General features: G+C 45.4%; 1 protein-coding gene across 4 annotated transcripts in view; it reads left to right on the top strand.

The window, feature by feature from the left end:
• NRG3 (neuregulin 3) overlaps positions 1-23,633 on the top strand; it is an 805,324-nt gene that overhangs the window by 320,372 nt on the left and 461,319 nt on the right. For all 4 annotated transcript variants that reach the window (XM_077350812.1, XM_077350811.1, XM_077350814.1 and 1 more), the window contains exon 2: positions 9,979-10,108. In XM_077350812.1, the coding sequence (XP_077206927.1) occupies positions 9,979-10,108 (130 nt within the window). The remainder of the gene's footprint in view (positions 1-9,978; positions 10,109-23,633) is intronic.

Below are 23,633 nucleotides of genomic sequence, written 5' to 3'. Positions count from 1 at the left end.
AAGGCATTTTCCTGGCAAAGGACTGCTCCACATTTGGTTTAAAGCTGAACGTATGAAGCTGTCTTGCACTAAATCAGACCCTACGTCTAAGAATAGTACTAGCAATTCGAACTGGTAACAGCTCTCTAGAGCCTCTTGTGGCGCAGAGTGGTAAGGCAGCTGCCTGAAAGCTTTGCCCATGAGGTTGGGAGTTCAATCCCAGCAGCCGGCTCAAGGTTGACTCAGCCTTCCATCCTTCCGAGGTCGGTAAAATGAGTACCCAGCTTGCTGGGGGGTAAACGGTCATGACTGGGGAAGGCACTGGCAAACCACCCCGTATTGAGTCTGCCATGAAAACGCTAGAGGGCGTCACCCCAAGGGTCAGACATGACTCGGTGCTTGCACAGGGGATACCTTTACCTTTACCTTTAACAGCTCTCTGGATTTGGGAGAGAAGACTCATGTATAACTATGCACTTTTAAAAATAATGGCATACTGATAATAGAGTAGCTCTAGGAATCTCCAGGAACTCTTAGGATTTTATCATAGAGTTTCCTGAAACTCCTAGAGCTTCCTGTGTCAATTTCCAGATTTACCCCAGAAAGGATTTAACAACTCAGCTGCCATCTCCCCAAACCCTGCTGTCAGCTATCAGGCTTGGTCACCTGTCCCAGATCTTAGTACTTGATCATTTTAACTGGACATGCCAGGGACTGAACTTGGGACCTTCTGGTATGCCAAGCAGATGCTCTTCCAACAACTCATGGCCCTTTCCTCTTCCTCTCCCTGCCATGTATTATTCTACAAACATTTTAAACCATAGCTGAGGATTTCTTTCTTTCTTAGTTTTTCCTGATGTCATCTGAAAACATGAGTCAAATCCTCACATGTCAAATTGATTCAACAGTTAACTAACAAGGATCCAACCAGACTAGGAGTGCCAGCTCTGTTTTGAAGAATATCTGAAGACTTTGGGCTTTTGCACACCAGAGCTGCTGATTGGCCATTGGAGATTTGATGGGCATTGCAGATTTTTTGAAATGTTGCTTTGGCAGCATCTGCTAACACCACATGGGGATCTTCACTATGTGACTGAAGGTGTGCTTCAGCAGCCATTTTGTGGTTAGCTCTACTTCCCATGGAAGTCATTTGTGGCAGCCATTTTGTAGCTGCACCCACTGTGCTGTATCAGGATATGAAAAATGCCCACAAACTCCAAAAGATTGAGGACCCATATCATAGATGATGGGAAAGCCCTCTTGGTGTAGTGGTTAAAAGCACCGATTTCTAATCTGGCGAGGTGGGTTTGATTTCTGACTCTTCCTCCACATGAAGCCAGCTGGGTGACCTTGGGCTTGCCACAGCACTGATAATGCTCTTCTGACCAAGCGGGAATATCAGGGCTCTCTGAGCCCCACCCACCCCACAGGGTGTCTGTGGTGGGGAGAGAAAAGGGAAGGCTTTGAGAGTCCTTTGGGTAGAGAGCCTTCTTCTTCTTCTTCTTCTTCTTCTTCTTCTTCTTCTTCTTCTTCTTCTTCTTCTTCTTCTTCTTCTTCTTCTTCTTCATGTGGGAACCCAGAGAGCCCCTGTCAGTCAGGGCAGACATACTTTATCCAGCTACAAGCGTTGTCTCTCTCTAGCAAAACTTCATTGATCGACAAGCACATTTTGTTGCTGGGAATAACAGCAAACTGTTGAACAGGTGGATTCTTTTTGTAAACGGGAATAGATGCACACTGAGAACTAGGGCAGCTGCATTCTGACTAAAATATCGGGAATGTTAATACCGATCGAGAAACATGGCAGCCATCCAGCCCTGCCATTTTATACACAATGCTAATGTGAAAAGAGCTATAAAATATTTATTTAGTCCTTTTGCAGCACCAAATTTCAAGATGCACTCCCATTATTTTTAATCTGTTCCACATGAATTTTAAAGTTGCAAATGCCTGCCAGTCCTGGCAAGATAAATGGAACGCACAAGGAAATTTATACGGAGCAGTGGCAGAAAGCATAGCCCACCCTGGGATTTGAGTTAGATTCTGATGACAGGGCTGATATTTTATTGTGTGTGCCCCCCCCCCCCCCGGACGCTACTGGAACTTCTGGATGAGGTTGAAATAGACTTCAGGTTGTCAGCTTTGAGTCGAGGAATTCCAGGAAATTTGTGGTTGGAGCTTGGGGAAGACAAGGTTTGGAGACGGGCGGGATCTTACAGTTCACCCTCCAAAGCAGGGAACTGATCTCTGTTATCTGAAGATCAGTTGTAATTTTGGGAGGTCTCCAGGTTCCACCTGGACAGTGGGAGCCCTGCGTGTGTGTTGAGCACTGTCAAAACGCTTCCATCTTATGGTGACCCTATGGCAAATATGGCCAAACTGTGGCTCTCCAGATGTCCATGGACTACAATTCCCATGAGCCCCCTGCTTGGATTGGTAGGGACTCATGGGAATTGTAGTTCATGGACATCAAGAGAGCCAAAGTTTAGGCACCCATGCCTCATGGATTAATGTCCACCAACATGTCCTATCACTGACCGCCAGGCTCAAGTCTTGAAAACTGGAATCAATATTATAGGTTCCTGTGTGAGCCTGATGGCTGTAAGAGGTCTATAAGATTTTTTGAGAAGGTTCAAGGACAACCTGCAATTTTAAGAAGGAGGTGATTAAACGATGGCCACGTTGATAATTTGGCAGTTATTTGCAAATATCCTTGCAAACAGTACAAGAATTGTGAGGGTATAATGAGGAAGCAACAGGAAGGGAATTAAACATTAGGGCATGTGGGGACATAACCCAATGACCCCTTTTAGCAATGGAGCAAACCTCCTTGGTACTATTTGCGATGAAAGGAGCCAGTCAGAGAGGGAAGTGGTAGATTTTCTCCTAACTGGTTTTTCAAACACATACAAATCTCAGCATGGAGGAGTTCTGACCCTCATCCATTATGGGGGCATAACAGCAACACAGAATCCTTCTGAAGGGCTTTTAAAATATCTTGGCATTTTGTATGCTATTTTATTTAAATTTGATGATGTTCTGAATAGATCCAAGACTCTTTAAACCTCTTTATCTATCTGTATCCTCCTCAGCTAGTGACAACCAGGGGACCCACCATTTCTTGCTTGGGACATCTTATTTCTATCTTTCCTCACCATTTATTTTTTCTCTTCCCCAGAAGCTCTCACATCATCTCCTGTTTTCCTGCTTCCTTCTTTACTTCCACCCATCAGCCAACCTGCCTTTATCTGTCCCCCCCCCCCATACCCAGTATTTCATCTTTCATTCCCCCGGCAACCTCTGTCCTGGAAAATTATGGTTAGCAGGAAACATCAACAGCAAAAGAACACCTAGGCTGGTGTCAACAATGATGTGGAGTTGTCACATCCAGCACACACCAGAAATGCTGCCACTGTGCTGGCAGGGACATAGAATCATACAGCTGGAAGGGTTTATAAAGGCCATCTAGTCCAACCCCCTGCTCAATGCAGGATCAGCCTAAGCATCCAGGATAAGTTATCTGTCCAGCAGCTGCTTAAAGACTGTCAGTGAGAGTTCCACTGCTGAACTACTCTTACTATGAAAAATGTTTTCTTGATATCTAGCCAGTACCATTCAATACGCAGTTTAAACCCGTTACTGATGGTCCACTCCCTCTGCTGCCAACAGGAATCTTTCCCTGCCTTCCTCTAAGTCAGTGGTTCTCAACCTTCCTAATGCCGTGACCCTTTAATACAATTCTTCATGTTGCGGTGACCCCTAACCATAAAATTATGCAAGTGTTCTTTCACAGAAATTAAACCAAAACTGACCAATGGTGTGAAGATCCATTGTTCATGACTGTATATAATTCCCCCCCCCCCCCCCGGGGTTTCTCAGTTCAGTTCTGCCTCTTGTCCCACCATGCTGATCTCGCTCTTTTCCGCTGCTCCAGACAGACGAACACTCTCTTGATCTACCCCGCAAGGCTGTTGTGGGTGGTGGGGGGCCAAGCTGCTTGCTCTGCCGCGACCCCTGTGAAAGGGTTGTTCAACCCCCAAAGGGGTCCTGACCCCCAGGTTGAGAACCACTGCTCTAAGTGTCAACCTTTCAAAGACTTCAAGAGAGCAATCATGCCCCCTCTCAACTTCCTGTTCTTTGTCATCTGATCCTGGAATGTAGCCCAGGACATCTATCAGGACTGAAATTGGTTGCTGGACATTAAAATGCAATTAGCATTATGCAGTTCTAAGGAAGTTCCAAATAAATGGATACAAACCTTGCTGTCCCCTAGGCTTCACCTCAAAAACCTCCAGGCATTTCCCAACCCGTAGTTGGCAACCCTGCTGAAGGTATACCTAGCTGACATGTTGCTTTTTGGCAAGCAGGTTGGCATGCTGGCTGAAAGCTTTTGTCCACATTCTTTCTGCTTGGATCTGGTTGGAACGTGATTTAGGGTTAATTTGTTTTTCTCACTTGTATGCTCTTTCCCTGACTTTCCTGTAGCCCTTCGTGAAGCTCTGAGCTGGTTTTAAAGAACTTTGCATAGAGATAAGTGCATAAATAGAGAGGGAATTGCTTTAGATTTGCAAGTCCTAAAAATGTTCTCATTTGTATTCAGCGATAAGGCGATATATATTGCATCTCGTGGTAGGCACAATGTAGCACAGTATTGGGAAGAGATACCTAGCTATATTTCTAACTCCTTCTCTTGTTTACTTGTTGCCACATCAGGGAAACTTGTTCTCCCGAGATGGTTTGGGAATTTTAAAAAGATTGTTCATGGAATAAACAATGGAGATCTAGCTATGAGTTAGCCTCTCTCTGGAAATAGATACCATTTTATTATATGACTGATGATAATCATGACAGTTGGGGAGAAAACCTCCCAGAATGGAGAAGACTCTTTCAGAACAGCCACAAAAATTGACTCTAGAATCATAGAATCATAGAGTTGGAAGGGACTTCATGGGTCATCTAGTCCAACCCCTTGCACTAAATAAATAAATGCCCCATTCTTTTCTTCAGGGTTGTGTGATTAACAACCCTGTTCCAAGGTATCAGCAGATGGCACAGCATGCTTCTCAGATAGGGATGCCAGACCCTCCCAGAGGCTGGGAGAAAGCCTACTTTGGCATTTCTTCAGATAGCAGGGCCAAAACCACCCAAAGCAGCCATTTTTGCGGCAATTCTCATCCCCCCGGACCTCTCCCCCCCTCACACACACATTCACCGGGATCATGGAAAACATCCTGACATCACCCAGAAGTTATTTTGACATGTCAGGGGCATTGGAGGTAACACTCTGGGTTTCAAGCACATCTCTATAGTTTGAGGCTGATTTTTTTACCATAGAGTTTTCCCAAAAGCCAAGACATCGCCCCCAGCATCTCCAACCTGTCTTCTATGTGACGTCAGCATGTCGGATTCTCTTTTGGGTTTGTGTAAGTGTGAAGGAGGGGGTGCTCCTGGAGAGTACAGCCTCCCACTCTGACATTACAGCAGTGTCTCAGGGAAGTTGCCACAGGTAAGGGAAAGGGTCTGGGCTGGCATCCTTACTCTTCTTTTTTATGTTCCTGCAAGCGTTAGGTAATCCCATAAGGTCACCAGGCCCAGTCTACAAATGAACAGGGTACCAAATTGGGGTGAGGCTATGGTGGGCTGGCCATTAGCGAGGGTGTGATGTCACTTAAGGGAATAACCTGGAAGTAAAATCTGTCCTCTCTGGGAATTGAGGAGAACTCTATCATTTTATCACGGAGTTTCTGGCAATTCCTAGAGAAGCGCAGTACCACTCCTGCTTTTTACCCTTGAAGTGATATCACACCCTCAACCCAATGGCCTTAAAAAATATATTTTTCCTCACTGCTGCTCTAAGCATTTGCCAGGGGCAACAGGGAGTTAGGAGAAATGTTGAATGCCCATGGTTACTACTAGCATGCCGAAAGGTCACAGGTAGATAACGAGTGGCAGATAGGATCAGGAAGAGACGCCACATCACTCCTTTAGGAGGGCATGGCAAATGAAGGAGGCTGAATTCTTAATAGTGGGTATGAAAGCCCTGTGTTAAATCCAGATTATTTCTGTCTCCCAGAAGTGGTACACATACCACAGGTTGAAAGTCACTGATTTAGTGGACGATGGGAAAATAGACCTTTTAAAAACCCTTCTCTGGTTTTACTTAGGGCAGTTTAATGGGAGTTGGTTGAAACTTCTTGGCTGTGGAAATGCCTTACTACCGGCTTCTCATTAAGCTGCTCTAATATATTTCCATTAAACAAACCTATGAGATGCTGATTGTATCCATGGCTGCTGGGGGGTAATTCTGATGGCCCAAGAAATCAGGCCTGATACTGCTGGTATGCAGGAAATATTGACTGTAAGAAAACTGTGATGACTTTCTCTTTCTCAGTCTTGCCTACCTTATAGGTTGATTGTGAGGATCAAATTGGGTGGAACCTGGTACACTGCCCTGAGCTCTCTGGAAGATAAGCTGAGGTATAAAGATGAAGAACGGGAGTGGGGGAAATGCTGCATGCAGAAATAACCAATCATTAGCCTGTTTGTGCAAGCAGCAAGACATGTGGTTGGTTTTCATATATTTGAGATGCATATGGGGGTAGTTCTGGTATCTCATTTTCATTGCTCTTGTGTCCATGCTGCTTCAGGGTGTTTTGCTCCCTCTAGTGGTCGGATCAGTATTACACTGCTGTGTGCCTCCTGCATTGAGCAGGGGGTTGGACTAGATGGCCTTCTGATTCCGTATGCTACAACATTGTGCTGACTGTTTTTGCATTTTCCAGTTTGGAAAGATGTCATCTTTGGCACATCCTCCAGTGGTTGGCAAACTCACTGTTTGTATAGCGAAAATTAAAATACTGTCTAATGGTTGCAACTGTACTGGACTCTATAGTGAGAGCACTGCTCCGGAAATTACTATAATTTAACATTTCCAGGGATAGGATTTTTTCCCCACTGTAATATGGTGCCATAGTCTCCCGAGACTGACTGTCAGATGAAATCTAATTAAATGGAATTGGATTGACATTGTGTTGCTCGTTGAGTGCATAGCAGTTAAAAAGCTCTGATTAAAAATTAGAATGTAGTTTCTTACCATTTAGCTTGCAGTCACAATCCACGGCTAAATGGGTAAAGGGAGGAAATTAAAGGATATCTTGACTTATCAGAATGGCATTGATTTAATAGAGAACGATGATCTCGGCGAGCTGTGAAACTTGTGTCCGTGTGCTTGTGTTGACTGCAAGAGCTATGTGAACATTGTGTTTCAAGAGTTCCATTATGAACATTGAGTCCCTCCTTGGCCTATGGAAATTGGTGCTTTCAGACCTGATTGTCTGCCTCACATAATGTTGAGTGGGGGGAAATGTGGAAGGAACAGACCAGATTATCTTTCTTTCTCAGATTTCACCCACATCAAGAGAGCCAGTTTGGTGTAGTGGTTAGGAGTGCGGACTTCTAATCTGGCATGCCGGGTTCGATTCTGCACTCCCCCACATGCAGCCAACTGGGTGATCTTGGGCTTGCCACGGCACTGATAAAACTGTTCTGACCGAGCAGTGATATCAGCACTCTCTCAGCCTCACCCACCCCACAGGGTGTCTGTGGTGGAGAGAGGAAAGGGAAGGCGACTGTAAGCTGCTTTGAGCCTCCTTCAGGTAGGAAAAAGCGGCATAAAAGAACCAACTCTTCTTCATCATTGCAACTCTCATATATTCTTACTTTGGTCACTCTCTTGGTGGACTTCCACCATATCTCCTGGAGGTATCACAGACTGCTGGAGTTTTTAACTGGTGAGGGTCAGGATTAGTTTTCAGTAAAGGTTTAAACACCTCCCCACCCCCCACCCCCCCAAAAAAAAACTCGATAAGAAAGAGGAAAATAATATGGAAAAGAGGAGCCATTGCTGTTTCTAACGTCATAAACTGAGAGGTAGGCAATAGATTTCCCCAAATTAAATTCATGTGAGTTGAATCACCATTGAAAGATAACAACTGTGTCAGCCATCATGGCACAGTTCTTTTCTGCTGCCTGTAAAATCCGCCGTCTTAGAGTTGGGTGTTAAATGTGCAGTGTTTTATTTTATAGATGAGGGTTTGTTCCTTCTCCCTTCTTGTTTTTTTTTATTTTACTTACAGTTATCTGTTTTTTTTAATTACTGATTTGGTCTAAAACTGTTTGAATAAACTAAGAACTAAATCAATTAAATAATACAAATTGTAACGACAGATGAATAAGACAATTAAAAATCATTGACTTCCATTCAGCTTTTTTGTATCTGATTTTTACATATCCTACTGATCATTCACATAGTGAGGAGACACATTAGACATATTTTATCTGGCTCTTGGCATGTTGTAACCTGTTGCTTCATGTATGAAATTATCATTTGTTGTTGTTAGGGGCGAAGTCATGTCCGACCCATCGCGACCCCATGGACAATGATCCTCCAGGCCTTCCTGTCCTCTACCATTCCCCGGAGTCCATTTAAATTTGCACCGACCGCTTCAGTGAATCCATCCAGCCACCTCATTCTCTGTCGTCCCCTTCTTCTTTTGTCCTCAATTGCTCCCAGCATTAGGGTCTTCTCCAGGGAGTCCTTCCTTCTCATGAGGTGGCCAAAGTATTTCAGTTTCATCTTCAGGATCTGGCCTTCTAAAGAGCAGTCAGGGCTGATCTCCTCTAGGACTGACCGGTTTGTTCGCCTTGCAGTCCAAGGGACTCGCAAGAGTCTTCTCCAGCACCACAGTTTAAAAGCCTCAATTCTTTGATGCTTGACCTTCCTTATGGTCCAACTTTCACAGCCATACATTGCAACTGGGAAGACCATAGCCTTGACTAGATGCACTTTTGTTGGCAGAAATGATCATTAGACCTTTGAAAATGAGAAGCATCTCGTGAAATGTCATACATGGCAGAGAGTTGTGCTATGGATGCAAATAGTTGGGTTTAGCAGGTTGACCTTCTCACCTTGCAATAGTATAAAGATCGTAACTGATTGAGCTTTGAGCATTTGCAGTAGAAAAAGTCTCTTAGGTAGCCTTGACCACATCTTGCAGTTGCAAAGATTTCTGTTGCTTTTGGTGTGCAAATTATTTTGCAAATTATTGGGTGTGCAAGTTTCTGTTCAAATTACTCATACACATTTTTGTGCTTTTGGTTTGGTGTTGGGACCATACAAGCAATATAAGAGCATGGACATTAGCCCTAGATGGCCAAGAACTGGAAATGTTTAAGATATACTTAGGGATAAAGGTTGCTGAACAGCCAGTTTCACTAAAAGGGTTGTGAACCTCCAGGAAGGGCCTGGAGATCTCCTAGAATAACAATTTAAAAAATCTTCAGACTACAGAGATCAGTTCCCCTGAAGATAATGGCTGTTTTTTTTTTAAAGACAGAAACATTATACCCCTTCCTAAGTCCTTCCCCATCCCAAACTCCACCCTCCTTTGGCTTCACTCCTAAATCTCCTGGAATTTCCCAACCTGCAGTTGGCAACTCTATTCCCTGACCCAATCTTTACAATGAACATTAGGGGTCTGGTAAGGTGTGGGGGATGGACAGACACTTCCCTGTTCTGCTAGGTTCCTCCCTTCACTGTAGGCCTTCCAGCTCTAGGTTGGGAATAACTGGAAAGGTGGGGTGTGGAGACAGGTGAGACTTCATCAAGGTGTATAGCCATACATCACCCATCAAAGTAGCTACTCTCTATGAGCAAACTGATATCTGTTGTATCCAGATAATTGTACTAGTAGGAGACCTCCAAACGCCACCAATTGTACTCATTAGATCCACTGCTTCAGTTCCCCTCCTGATATGTCGAATTCCGTCCCACCTCCCCCTTGCTGTACTTTTCCCCTATCCCCTTCCCCCTGGGAACTGCCCTGCATGTGCGTGACTTGAAAACCCCAAATTTTAAGGCCTGGCGGAAGCCAAGTTATCTTTGTGTGATTTCCCGGATTCACAGTGGTTTTCTTCCTCTTCTTGTGCTTTCCTCTCTAGATACCACAACATACTCCACGGAACTGTCTGAGCACTTTAAGCCATGCAAAGACAAGGATCTCGCATACTGTCTGAACGACGGGGAATGCTTTGTCATCGAAACCTTAACGGGCTCCCACAAACACTGCCGGTAAGTCTTGAGGCCAAGCAACGAGAGCCGCGAGGAAGGAGATTGAAAAACGCTCTTTGACCGGGGATTCGGATTTTGGCGTCGCAAATCTGTGGAACCTGACGCGGATTGAATTAGTTCTTTTGAATGGCGATGACAGTCTTCAATGAAGGATTGTAGTAGGGAGCAGTGATTTATTTCCTATGGAGCGAGAGATGTAAAATGGTCCTTGCGGGCTCTCCACAATCCCCGAGGAATGGCACATGTCTCTGTCAAAGGGGAAATTAATCCGAATTGATTTTATCTGGCGATGTTTACCCAAAGTTTGAAAAGGAGTTTAGATACTAGAATCTTGGAGGGTTCACTCAAGAAGACGAGTGGTTTTATTTTGTTTTTGTTTTTTTCTGAATTAATTGTTCAATTAGTTATCGGTGTGTCTTCTTACATACCGGACTAGCTTTGAGGGTTTTTAGCAATTCTGGGCAAGAGACTCTCATTAACTCTCAGAGGTGTGGTGGGCTGTGAAAAGTGGAATTGACCAGTGATGCAACGTCTAATTTATACTCAGTCTTGAGCCTCAGGAATGGGGATGAGGTTCAGGGGGAAAAAAAATAAAATTGGCTTTGCTTTTTGAGATAATACATTATCGAGACGTTCTTATGCATGATTATTCAGTAAATGCACTGGCTAATGCAATTAATCATCGGATGCTGTTGGGGCCACTGCCATTAATAATAGCATATTGCTGTGGATCTACGTATTTGTCAATGGTTTCAGGGCAAACAAACAAAAAAACAAATGAAGGAGAAAAGGATAGCAGCTGCTCAAAATGCTTGTGTCTATAGCACACAGGCAATGTGGACCGTATACATTTCCATACTCTGAAGGAAAAAGTTGATGTGTTCATCTCTTGCTGTGTTGGCGATGCCCCGTTTATTTGTTTCGTTGTTTGATAGTTTGCTTATAAATTTGATTTATAGGCCACCCATCCCACAAAGGGTGGCTCACAATAATGACAAGAACAAATACTCTAAAATTGTTTAAACAAATAATATCTTAGATTCAAAAGATGAACTCAAGGGTGAATGGGCTGATCGTTTGAGGAAGGGAAGGATGGTAGGACAGGAAGCCAGTGATGGAAAATGGCTACCGTCAGCCATAATCTCCACAGAATAACTCAGTTTTACAGGCCCCATGGAAATGCAGGGCCTGGATCTCTGCTAGCAAAGTGTTTTACCAGGTGGGGACCAGGACTAAAATGGCCCTGGCCCTGGTTGATGAAAGGCACATTTGTTTCAGGCCAGGGATCACCAGGAGGTTCGCTTCTTGGGAGCTTAAAGCTCTAACAGGGGTCTATTGGGAAAGGAGATGTCAGTAAAGGGGACTCTGTATGCCACCTGAAGCAGCCGTTTCATGTTGCCTTATGGTGAGACTGTATCTATGATTTGCCTTTAAAACTAAAAAGGGCAACCGTTGGATTGTATTAAAGGAAGCACTCACTGTGATGTTTGTGAAACAGCCTGTAGGCTGGACCATGGATGCCAACTCTGGGTCAAGAAATTCTTGGCAATTTGGGGGTGGAGCCTGGAGAGGGGAGAGTTTGGAGGGTCCACAGAGGATAAAATGATATAGAGTACAAACTCAGATCAGCCGTTTTCTCCAGGGAAGCTGATGTCCGTGGTCTGGTGATCAAATGTAATGAGGAGAGGGGGGGGGGGGGTTCTCCAGGTTCCACCTGGAGGTTGGCATCCCTAGGATTATGGGATGCCAGTGTATCCTGTTCTTGGTGGCCTCACCAAATTGTAATTGAAACGTGGTAGAATTTATCAAGTGTCAGTCTTGAGAAAATTGTTTTACATTGGAGGGGGGAGGAATACATGTGAAAATTGCTATATTTTGGTGTTGTGGTACTCTTTGGGGGTTTTGCCTATAGGGCAATTCTGTGTTTGTCCACAATTCATTAATTTTGATGTTTGTGTTGCTTAGAGAAAATTTTATTAGGGATAAATCCCACATGCACTGGCCTATTTGTGTTGTTAAATTCATGTCTGGACTCAAGTTAAATACTAAACAGATGACCCCCATATAAGAAGACAGATATTGTCCCTCTCTGCTCATTACATGGTTGAGGCCAGAATGGTTCAGAAGTTTAAGAGCCTCCCTTTTCTCCTATATCCCCCCTGGCATGCTGCCTTATTGGCACTATGCCATCAACCTGGAGGGGGGGACGCATCCTAGGGGCTTCTGGGATTTATCGGTATTTTTCCATGCTATGCCTGTATGTCTATTTCTTATCACCCCTCCCTGTTTCTTGTTTTTTTTTTAAATAGCTGGTTATCTTGAGAGAGCCTGTGTCCTATCTGAAAGGGAGTCAATCGTCCTTGGGGAGTGTTCAGCATGCAGGTGTCAAATCCTGAATTGCTTTCACTTTAGAGGATGGAAGGGTTTTTACCATGGGAACAACTTTTGGCATGAAAAATGCCTGAGTGCAGGGGTGGGTGGGTTTGGTTTAGAGCCTATGCATATCTGTATACAATTCCCACCACAGTAACAGTATAAAAACACCAAGTAAGTGGTGGCTGGTGGAATGACACAGCAGTCACACAGTTTTTACTATGTTTTATTGCATTACGGTTTTAAATGCTCAATTGTCATTGTAAACCACCCCCAAGCCTGCTTGCAAGGAAGAACGGTCTAGAAATTAAATTATAAGAAGATGAAATAATAGTAGTAGCCGTAATACCATCAGCAGCCTAAATGACCTCTGTGTTTCAGTTCGACATATTTATTTCTCATGATGGGATAAAGAATATTGTGAGTGGCCAATCTGTGGCTCTCCAGATGTCCTTGGACTACAATTCCATGAGCCCATATCAGAATGTGCTGAAAGGGACTTATGGGAATTGTAGTCCACAGACCGCTGGAGAGTCCATTTTACCTCCCCTGCCCTATGTCATATTGTCTGGTGGGCTCACATATTTTTTAAAAAGGCAAACGAGGTTGCCAGTCAAGAGACCAGACACCTGACTTCTCCATTTGTCTTGAGCATCCCAGCCTGACCATCCAAGGTAGAGTTATGCAGTGTGTGAAGGGGTCAGGGTTAGAGCCAAACTCAGCATTACTTGTTATAGAAGTTCATCGCAGAGCCCTGCATCCATACTGCAGTTCCCAGTGGAAGCTCACATAGGGCCTTGATGAGATGGATCACAACACAAGAGGAGGGGCTCTCGCCTGCCTTGTCCCTAGCACTGTTTTCCGCAGCTGAAGCAGCCCAGGGGCCAGAGAGGGAATAGATAATGAATGCCCTGCAAGGTGAACAACTCCCACCCCTGCAGGCCTTGGGTTATTTCAGCTAACAAGAACAGCACAGATGGGGGTGAGGGAGGCTAGAGCACTTTCTCCCTGCCCATCCCCCAGCCATGATCCCTCTCAAAATCAAACCCATCTACACATGAGTTGCTATCACTGGGGTTCGAAGCTGCTGTGAACCTGCATACCAAGTGACCTGTCCTTTGGCTCTTCTGAGAGCCCAGAAGTGAGCCATCCCCCTAGATGACTTTGTACAAAGAAGCCTTGGACCTGGACAGCCCTGAAGCCGTCCCGTCGAGTGGTTAATATTCAACTCTCGACTCGCGCTTTTGTTGTCTCTTTCAATCCGTCATGCTCAGTTGAGCCTTCCTGTCTCCCCCTTATTTACTTTCCTCATATGGCACACTTATTAAATTAATTATTTGTAATTATGCAGCCTAAAGATTTACAACAGTAACGCACTAGGCCCATCGTAAAACTTTATCGGTACTTAGGAGACCGATCTGTCCGTAGCTGGCTACTACTAGGCCAAGAGTGGTTCTACACAGAGAGGGGAGGGCATCCTTCTCCACATGCTTCCACCTGGGCACACACAGTTTTGTTTCTGATCAGGAAAGCAAGTGCCAAGGTTAGCCAAGGGCTCCCTTTTCCAGAGGGGAATGGCCACTGGTTCATATCAATGCAACTGTTACATCTTGGGTAGGCTGTGCTTCAAGGATACACTTATTTTAATTATTTGAAGCCACCTTCAATTCATTCTAGAATATAAATGGTATACATGAATACAATGAAGAAGCAAGGCAAAGTAAGAACATAAAAAGAGCCCTGCTGGATCTGACCAGTGCTCCTTCTAGTCCACCCTCCTTCTAGTCCACCTCAAACAAGTTCCTGTCTCATACAGTGGCCACTCAGTTCCTCTAGATGGGGAAAAAGAAAGTATGAGGTTAAGGCCTTCCCCTGATGTTGGCTCCTGGTAGTGGGAATCAGAGGTTTAGTGCCTCTGAATGCAGAGGCTTTCTTTAGGCATAGGCACCATGTTTAGTAGCTATTGAGAGACCACTTCTTGAATCTATTGGATCCTCTTTTAAAGCTGATAAGGACATAAGGTCCAGGACCGATGAAGGGATCCTGGCAAATGTTGGATTTTTCTGGTGTTGATTGGCCATTCAAGTCATGTTCACCTTCCAGGGATCAATGCTTGGAAGGCTATCTTGTAGATATAGAAGTCAGCTGTTAGATGGTGGTCAAAGAGCAAGGTTGTAGGTAGTTTCTCCAGTACTATCTCCGCAAATTTTGTGGGTGGTGCATGGGAAGGGCAGATTTTGGAGGAGGGGGAATGTCACTGCTGAGTGACGCCCTAGGCTTCCTTCCCTATTTCTATGAGCCTCTGCCAGCAACCGCTGGCAGGGGCTCATAGGAATTGTAGCCCCTGGACATCTGGAGGGCCGCAGTTTGACTAACCTTGGCCTGGAGCATTCCTTCCTTTTCTGGGTGTGGATACAGAATCACAGAATCACAGAATCATAGAGTTGGAAGGGGCCATACAGGCCATCTAGTCCAAACCCCTGCGTAACATAGGATCCCCTAGCTGGGTATAGGGAAGGCCTTAATCGAGCCTAAAGGAGAGCCATTGTGGAAAACAAAGATGGATAAACATACCATTTTACAGTTGACCTTGAATGTCAAAATGCTGGTTTTGTAGATCACTTCTTGACTTTACATTTGACTTGGGAAAACTGACTGATACCAAGCGAGTATATCAGTCCAGTGATAAGTGTTGGTGGGCATGGCCAGATTTACATGAAAAGAAGCCCTAGGCTATTCCACTTATGTGGCCCTTTCACCTCCCATTTTTAAGTTTGTAATTTACATGAGAGATAATAAAATAAAAAATACATCATTACTGTGATATATATATCATTATGTTAAATGAAACGTGTTGTGATTGGTACTAACCTTTATAAAAAATGTGGAATATAGGCCCCTCTTGATCTTGAGGCCCTAGGCTGAAGCCTAGTTTGCCTATGGTGCAATAGTTAGCCTAAGATGCAATTTATTAAAGATAAGTATAACAAGATGCAATTTAATAAAGATAAGTGTAAAGTTCTGCATCTGGGTCAGAAAAATGAAAAGCATGCCTACTGGATGGGGGATACGCTTCTAGGTAGCACTGTGTGTGAACGAGACCTTGGGGTACTTGTGGATTGTAAACTAAACATGAGCAGGCAGTGTGATGCAGCGGTAAAAAGGCAAATGCCAATTTGGGCTGTATCAACAGAGGCATCACATCAAAATCACAAGATGTCATAGTCCCATTGTATACGGCACTGGTCAGACCACACTTGGAGTACTGTGTGCAGTTCTGGAGGCCTCACTTCAAGAAGGACGTAGATAAAATTGAAAGGGTACAGAGGAGAGCGACGAAGATGATCTGGGGCCAAGGGACCAAGCCCTATGAAGATAGGTTGAGGGACTTGGGAATGTTCAGCCTGGAGAAAAGGAGGTTGAGAGGGGACATGATAGCCCTCTTTAAGTATTTGAAAGGTTGTCACTTGGAGGAGAGCAGGATGCTGTTTCAGTTGGCTGCAGAGGAGAGGACACGCAGTAATGGGTTTAAACTTCAAGTACAACGATATAGGCTAGATATCAGGAAAAAAAATTTCACAGTCAGAGTAGTTCAGCAGTGGAATAGGCTGCCTAAGGAGGTGGTGAGCTCCCCCTCACTGGCAGTCTTCAAGCAAAGGTTGGATACACACTTTTCTTGGATGCTTTGGTCTGATCCTGCATTGAGCAGGGGGTTGGACTAGATGGCCTGCATGGCCCCTTCCAACTCTATGATTCTATGATTCTATAATTCTATGGGAAAATCTGGCCCTGTTGGTGGGGCTCAGTGTCAAAGCTTTGGCCTTGCATGTGGACAGTCCTGACAAAGTTCTGTCCTGACCCCAACCTGGTCGAATAAACGCCTGGAAGAGCTGAGGGACCTGACAGAACTGGTTTTAGCTTATACAATGGAGCTCTTCTGCTAGGCATTTGGTTGAGGCCAATGAATATCTAGACAACTTAACTAAACGTTGTTGGGCTCTCTCTATAACCCCCTGAAAAAAAAAAAACAGAAGATGAGACACTCTTTGTTTTAGTCTGACCATACAGCTGACTGCCTGTTTTTATGGGATGCAGCTCTCTACCATTTATATATCTTCGTTCACCTCCCCCCCCCCCCACTTTGGTTGATTTTTAACACATCAAAGGCTATATTTCCCATGTGGTGTAGTGGTTAGGAGTGCAGACTAATCTGGAGAGCCAGATTTGATTCCGCACTCCCCCCACATGCAGCCAGCTGGGTGACCTTGGGCTCGCCACGGCACTGATAAAGCTGTTCTGACCAAGCAGGAATATCAGGGCTCTCTCAGCCTCACCTCCCTCACAGGGTGTCTGTTGTGGGGAGAGGAAGGGGAAGGCGACTGTAAGCCGCTTTGAGACTCCTTCGGGTAGAGAAAAGTGGCACATAAGAACCAACTCCTTCTTCTTCTTCTTCTTCTTCTTCTTCTTCTTCTTCTTCTTCTTCTTCTTCTTCTTCTTCTTCTTCTTCTTCTTCTTCTTCTTCTTCTTCTTCGATTTACATTTTATCACTGTTTATACATTTATTGTATATGCTTTTTTTTATTATGTTGTAAGCTGCCCTAGGCTGGCAATGCCAGGAGGGGTGGGGTATAAATCAAATAAATAAATTCCAACCCAGACTTGACATATAAGGTCACTTCATTTCTTTGTTCATGATATTGGTGCCCACCAGGCCTAGAACTGGAAGTTGTACAAACCAGAAATTTCCATCCAGTTCAGAGAAGAGAATCTGTTCTTCCAAGCAATTATATGGCTTTGTATGTGTTTGTTTTCTCACTCGGGAGAAAGGGGGGGGGGAAGCAGGTGGTGGTTTGATGCCCGTTGGAAATAATTAAATAAAAAGGGAATAAAGACATTACATGTTCGGTCAGCGTGGATGTTTTATCAGCAGATGCATGGCACAGATTATATTAATAAGGGTATGGATTTTATTGAGTAAGTGCCAGCAGGAATAAATACCAACTCTGAATTGCCTTTTTATATGCTGTATTTTCAAGGTTGTTACACTTAATTTTGTCTTCCAAATTTCTGGCATGTTCACTGGGCCAATCATCTCTTTTGAGTGGTTGGTGGGCCTTGCATAGAATAATGATCTCTCTCTCTCTCTCTCTCTCTCTCTCTCTCTCTCTCTCTCTCTCTCTCTCTCTCTCGGCATGATAGTTCTGCTGCTTTGAAAAATAAAGAAATATTATCTCTGAACAATTCCACTGCGAGAATCTTTCTAGCTAGTCTATCATCCTCTATCTGTCTGTTTGAATCTTTTGCATGCCCACAAGTTCTTTGGTGCACTGTCATGCCATATTCCTGCTGCCCTGGAACTGGTCCCCTTCTGCCCAGCTGAACCACCTACTTCTTTATTTCCCCGTAAAAATAATTCACAAACCATGTATATTACGGGTGGGAAACTCTCCCCAATGAGATTGGAGCCCTGTGGGACCTCAAACTGTTCCGCAGGGCTTGGGAAATGGAGCTGTTCCACCAGGGCTATGGCTGAGGCTCAGGAACCATGACCAAACAAAATTGGTCTCCCTATCAAAGCCCCATGTAATCCATCTCTGCCCTCTCTCCTTCCTGCCACAGAAGGTTTATCAATAGGCAATGAAGGCAGAACTATTTTATCTGTTTTTTAACTGTTTATTTATTATAGGGCCTTTTGTGGCGCAGAGTGGTAAGGCAGCAGACATGCAGTCTGAAAGCTCTGCCCATGAGGCTGGGAGTTCAATCCCAGCAGCCGGCTCAAGGTTGACTCAGCCTTCCATCCTTCCGAGGTCGGTAAAATGAGTACCCAGCTTGCTGGGGGGTAAACGGTAATGACTGGGGAAGGCACTGGCAAACCACCCCATATTGAGTCTGCCATGAAAACACTGGAGGGCGTCACCCCAAGGGTCAGACATGACCCAGTGCTTGCACAGGGGATACCTTTACCTTTACCTTTTAGGAGCCAAACCAGTTGCATTCAAGAATACGATGGGTGCTAGATTGGGGGTGTGGGGTGGAAGAACTCTGTGGATGGCCTCTCCCTCCCCCCAGGACCTGGAAAGGCTGCAGGCTGGAGGCCCCCTGGGCAGGGAACTCACTGACAGGGGCAGCTGTCCTGCATCAGGAATGTGCAGCCTCTGAGCCTCCAAGGGAAGTGGAAGGAGGAGGGGGTGGTCAGGGTTGGGGGATGGAAGGTGATTGGCTGGCTGCTGGACAGACAGGCAAACTGGTTGGAGAAAAAGGCCCTCAGTGGTGGGACACCTGCTCTGAGTGGGTGTTAAGTGGCACTTAAGCCATGAGACCATCTCCTCCTCCAAGCCCTTACCAGAAATATATTATGTGGAACAGATAGAACAGATGATATTTTATACATTTTATTTTGTTATCTATTATTTGATATACCCCACCCTAAGTCTGTGGAGTCTGAGGTTAACATATATTCATGATAATGATGATCCCATTGATTATAACAACAACAATATCAATAATTATTATTTTCCCAGCCTTTCTTCCTTCATATAGCCAGTAAGAAGCCTGGCTATCAGGTTAAAACATGCATGATAAAATGACATTTTAAAGCCCTTAGAACCAACAAAACGTACATCATTAAAGCAATTAAGACTAGAGTTAAAGTACATGCAAAATAATAAAACCAGTTCAACCATTTGAGGATTCTCAACGGAATCAGTAGATCATCTGAATCGAAAGGTATTGTGAGTCAGGTGATGCCTGACGACGGCTGTCATTGTCCTCCAGTGCGTTGTGGTAGTGTATGTACCAAGTTATTGATGTGAAATCTTATTTGTTGTTGTTGTTAGGTGCGAAGTCGTGTCCGACCCATCGCGACCCCATGGACAATGATCCTCCTGGCCTTCCTGTCCTCTACCATTCCCCAGAGTCCATTTAAGTTTGCACCAACTGTTTCAGTGACTCCATCCAGCCATTCTCTGTTGTCCCCTTCTTCCTTTGCCCTCGATCGCTCCCAGCATTAGGCTCTTCTCCAGGGAGTGCTTCCTTCTCATGAGGCGGCCAAAGTATTTGAGTTTCATCTTCAGGATCTGGCCTTCTAAGGAGCAGTCAGGGCTGATCTCCTCTAGGACTGACCAGTTTGTTCGCCTTGCAGTCCAAGGGACTCGCAAGAAGAAGAAGAAGAAGAAGAAGAAGAAGAAGAAGAAGAAGAAGAAGAAGAAGAAGAAGAAGAAGAAGAAGAAGAAGAAGAAGAAGAGTTGGTTCTTATATGCCGCATTTCCAACCCGAAGGAGGCTCAAAGCAGCTTAGTCGCCTTCCCATTCCTCTCCCCACAACAGACACCCTGTGGGGTGGGTGAGGCTGAGAAAGCCCTGATGTCACTGCTTGGTCAGAACAGCTTTATCAGTGCCGTGGCGAGCCCAAGGTCACCCAGCTGGTTGCATGTGGGGGAGCGCAGAATCAAACCCGGCATGCCAGATTAGAAGTCCGCACTCCTAACCACTACACCAAACTGGCTCTTCTCCAGCACCAGAGTTCAAAAGCCTCAATTCTTTGACGCTCGGCCTTCCTTACGGTCCAACTTTCGCAGCCATACATCGCAACTGGGAAGACCATAGCCTTGACTAGACGCACTTTTGAAATCTTATGCAGCAGCCATAGCAGCATTTTTTCATTAAGATATGCAATGAAAAATGCAACAGAAATCTGTTACAGAAGTTCTCCCTACGGCTGCCGCCTAAGATGTTAAAAAGCTCTGCTCTGGCTGTGGGTCTCGCTGTGATGGATCTGTCAGGGGCCGTGCCGGTCCAGTGGAAGCAGAGCACGCTTGCAGCAGTTTGCAGTGGCATGAAAGGGTCAGCCACTTAGAGCATAGCACATTTTATTCTCCCCTGTGGCTAGAGATAGAGGTGGTTGCAGTTGCCTGTGGAATATTGCTTTGTATTGACATGGTGCAGACCCCGGTGGACTGGGGGGGATTGGGAGGGGCTTACTGGAAAGGTAAAAACTGTGGGGTGGGGATTTACTGGTACATGCATGCTTTCTCAAAATACAACCCCACAGTGCTTATTTACCAATTTAACCCTCTTTATGCACATGCACCTGTGTGCTAACAGTGAACTTTTGAGGCCGAGTGGGGAACCTGACTGAGTCAGGAAGGCAGAACCTGATTCGATGAGCCCTAGAGCAGAAGGTCAAGAAGCCACCATGTAAAGAAGTACTTTGTGATGTGTGCCAGTCAGCAGCTGGCAGCATGTGTCCTGTGGCTCCACTTTCCAAGCCCTCCAACTCAAGCCATCCCCAGGTCTTTCTCGACGTGGACATTGGGGCTGAGTGGGGTGGGGGTGGGCTGTAGGCTCATAGGAATTGTAGTCCATAGACATCTGGAGAGCCACAGTTTGGCCATTCCTGCTGTAGACAATGTTGACTGTGAAGCACTGTTTTTGAGGTCTGATGAGATGAAGCTAGCCTGGGATAGCCAGACCAGGGCACCAAATGACCATACATTGATAGGAATGTACACATGATGAAATGAAGACCCAGGAGTTCCCTTCCAACTCTATTATTCTATGACTAGTAAAAAAGCCCATTGCCCTTTGAAATGCAATGGGCGCTAGCAGTGAGAGTGGGTATGGGGGGTGGGGGACTACCTGGAGTGGCTTGTGAGCCGCTGGCGAGTGGCAGGAGTCCTGGAGTTTCAGCGGCCTGAGGCGGGGCGGCGGGCGGCGGCGGGCGGCGGCAGGGGGCGGCGGCGGGGCCTCCTCGGCTGCAGCTCTCCGAAGGCTCTCCGAAGCCTTCTCCCGGCTGGCGGAGCGTCCTCGCGGCGTCATAGACGCCGCGAAGCCGTTCCACCGGCCGAGAGAAGGTGGCCAGGCCCACCCACGCCCCGGGGCTCTTCCAAGCCTTCTCCCGGCCGGCGGAGCAGCCTCGTGGTGTCTACGACGCCGCGAGGCCGCTCTGGCGGCCGGGAGAAGGTGGCGCGGCCGACCGCTCACCTGTGGCTGTGCGGGTGAAGCAGGCAATGGGGAGCCGCGCTTTGCGCGGCTCCCCATTGCCTGCTTCAGGCGGGATGGATACTTGGAGGGGCCAATCAGGAGCCGCTTCGCGGCTCCTGATTGGCCCCTCCGAGTTTTTATCCCGGACAGGGCCCGCCCTAACTCCTCCCACAGTGCCCTTACTGCTTTATTCAGTCCGTGGCGCTCCGCGCCACGGGGCTGTTTAAAGATTCTATGATTCTAAGAAAGTGCCACTGTCTCTTCCAACAGGAAGTTGGCCTCAGAGACAGTGTCTTTTTGTCCCTGGCTGTATCCTGGCTCTGTCCTGGTAGAACAACCTACCTGAGGAAATCAGGGCCCTGTGAGACCTTAATCAGATCCTCAATGCCAGTGAACAGAGCTGTTCCACCAAACCTATGCTTGAGGCCCAGAAATAACATCAAGGTGCTGGACTCCATGCTTGAAAGCCCACCTCAATCAAGTTCTCTAAGAACTTCTACACCCCCCCCCCCCCGTTTTTTTACCATCTAACTCCCATAAAGAGAAGGCAGCCTGAAGGTGGAATGGACGGGCTAGATTTTAAACTTAATTGATGAATTTTAGCCATGTAAGACCTATTTATGAAAGTTGTATGTTTAAAACTTCATAAATGTAAAAATAAATAAACAACTAACACAGTCTTCAAAACTCAGACAAGCATCCGAGCTTTATGAGGAAAAGGACTCTTTTGACCTGTTTGCTGAAACTAGGGGCCATCTAGGTGGACTGCAAACTATCCAGGGCAGTGTATCGGGTAGTCTTGTTTGTATTATTTCTTCCCAAATAATTCTGAATTGTGTTCCCAACATGTGAAATGCATTTTTTGGTAAAGAAAATGTCTTCTTGAGGAAAGGGAGAAGAAAGCACTTAAGTCGGGACCTGGCATTACAAGGTTCATTAACTTTCCCTCAAGAAAAGTACATCCTGTTACACTGACAACCACCGTCCTGCCTGCAAATATTTAGAGAGTGAAAGAACATTGGTGTGTGTGTGTGTTTTAAGAATGTAGCTCGGAGGGGTGGGGAGAGAAGGGATATTTAGCACTTTTCCTTCATGTTTTTTCACCACCAAAATATGACTTCCCTGGCTGTTTTGCCCCCTCTGAAGAAAATAAATAGACCAGATGCCGGCCTCTAAAAAACAAAAACACCCTGCAACTCCAATGATTGTGTTTTGTGTGTGTTCTGTGTGCGTATGTGTGTGTTGGCATGTGTTTTGTTGCTGAGTTCTGGAAATGGTTAGGGAAATTGCACAACACATTGTTCCGCCCTTGGAATTTCAATGTTAAAGCTATACCTAATAACAATGATTAGAAATGTATAGGTACGGAGATGAAAATGCATACGTTATTAACCGTGAAGAACCAAATTATAACTCTCCCCCAAGAAACAAAGCTAGATTTAAAATGTGAATAAGAATTCATATTATCAGAAGAAGAGACCAATGCAGAATTCTCAAGAGAAGGATAATCACTGTGCTTGTTCCGATATCAACAAAAGGAACCCAGTTTGGGGTAGTGGTTAGGGGTGTGGACTTCTCATCTGGCATGCTGGGTTTGATTCTGTGCTCCCCCACATGGAGCCAGCTGGGTGACCTTGGGCTCGCAATGGCACTGATAAAACTGTTCTGACTGAGCAGTGATATCAGGGCTCTCTCAGCCTCACCTCCGTCACAGGGTGTCTGTTGTGGGGAGAGGAAAGGGAAGGTGAATGTAAGTCGCTTTGAGCCTCCTTCGGGTAGAGAAAAGAGGCATATAAGAACCAAATCTTCTTCTTCTTCAGTAATATCAAGGCTCTCTCAGCCTCACCCGCCTCATAAGGTGTCTGTGGTGGGGAGAGGAAAGGAAAGGTGACTGTAAGCTGCTTTGAGACTCCTTTGGGTAGAGAAAAGCAGCATATAAGAACCAATTCTTGTTCTTGTTCTTGTTCTTGTTCTTGTTCTTGTTCTTGTTCTTGTTCTTGTTCTTCTTCCTCTTCCTCTTCCTCTTCCTCTTCCTCTTCGTCTTCCTCTTCTTCTTCTTCTTCTTCTTCTTCTTCTTCTTCTTCTTCTTCTTCTTCTGTTAGGGGAACTTCTTGTTTTAGGTTGCTGTAACATTTTTTTAAGCATCTGAAGTGCATGGAAAGGTGGGGAAT

This window comes from Paroedura picta, chromosome 8 (genome assembly GCF_049243985.1).
Source record: "Paroedura picta isolate Pp20150507F chromosome 8, Ppicta_v3.0, whole genome shotgun sequence".
Lineage (NCBI taxonomy): Eukaryota > Metazoa > Chordata > Lepidosauria > Squamata > Gekkonidae > Paroedura > Paroedura picta.
Note: the sequence above shows the minus strand (reverse complement) of the source record. Positions and strands in the feature narration are given on the sequence as shown.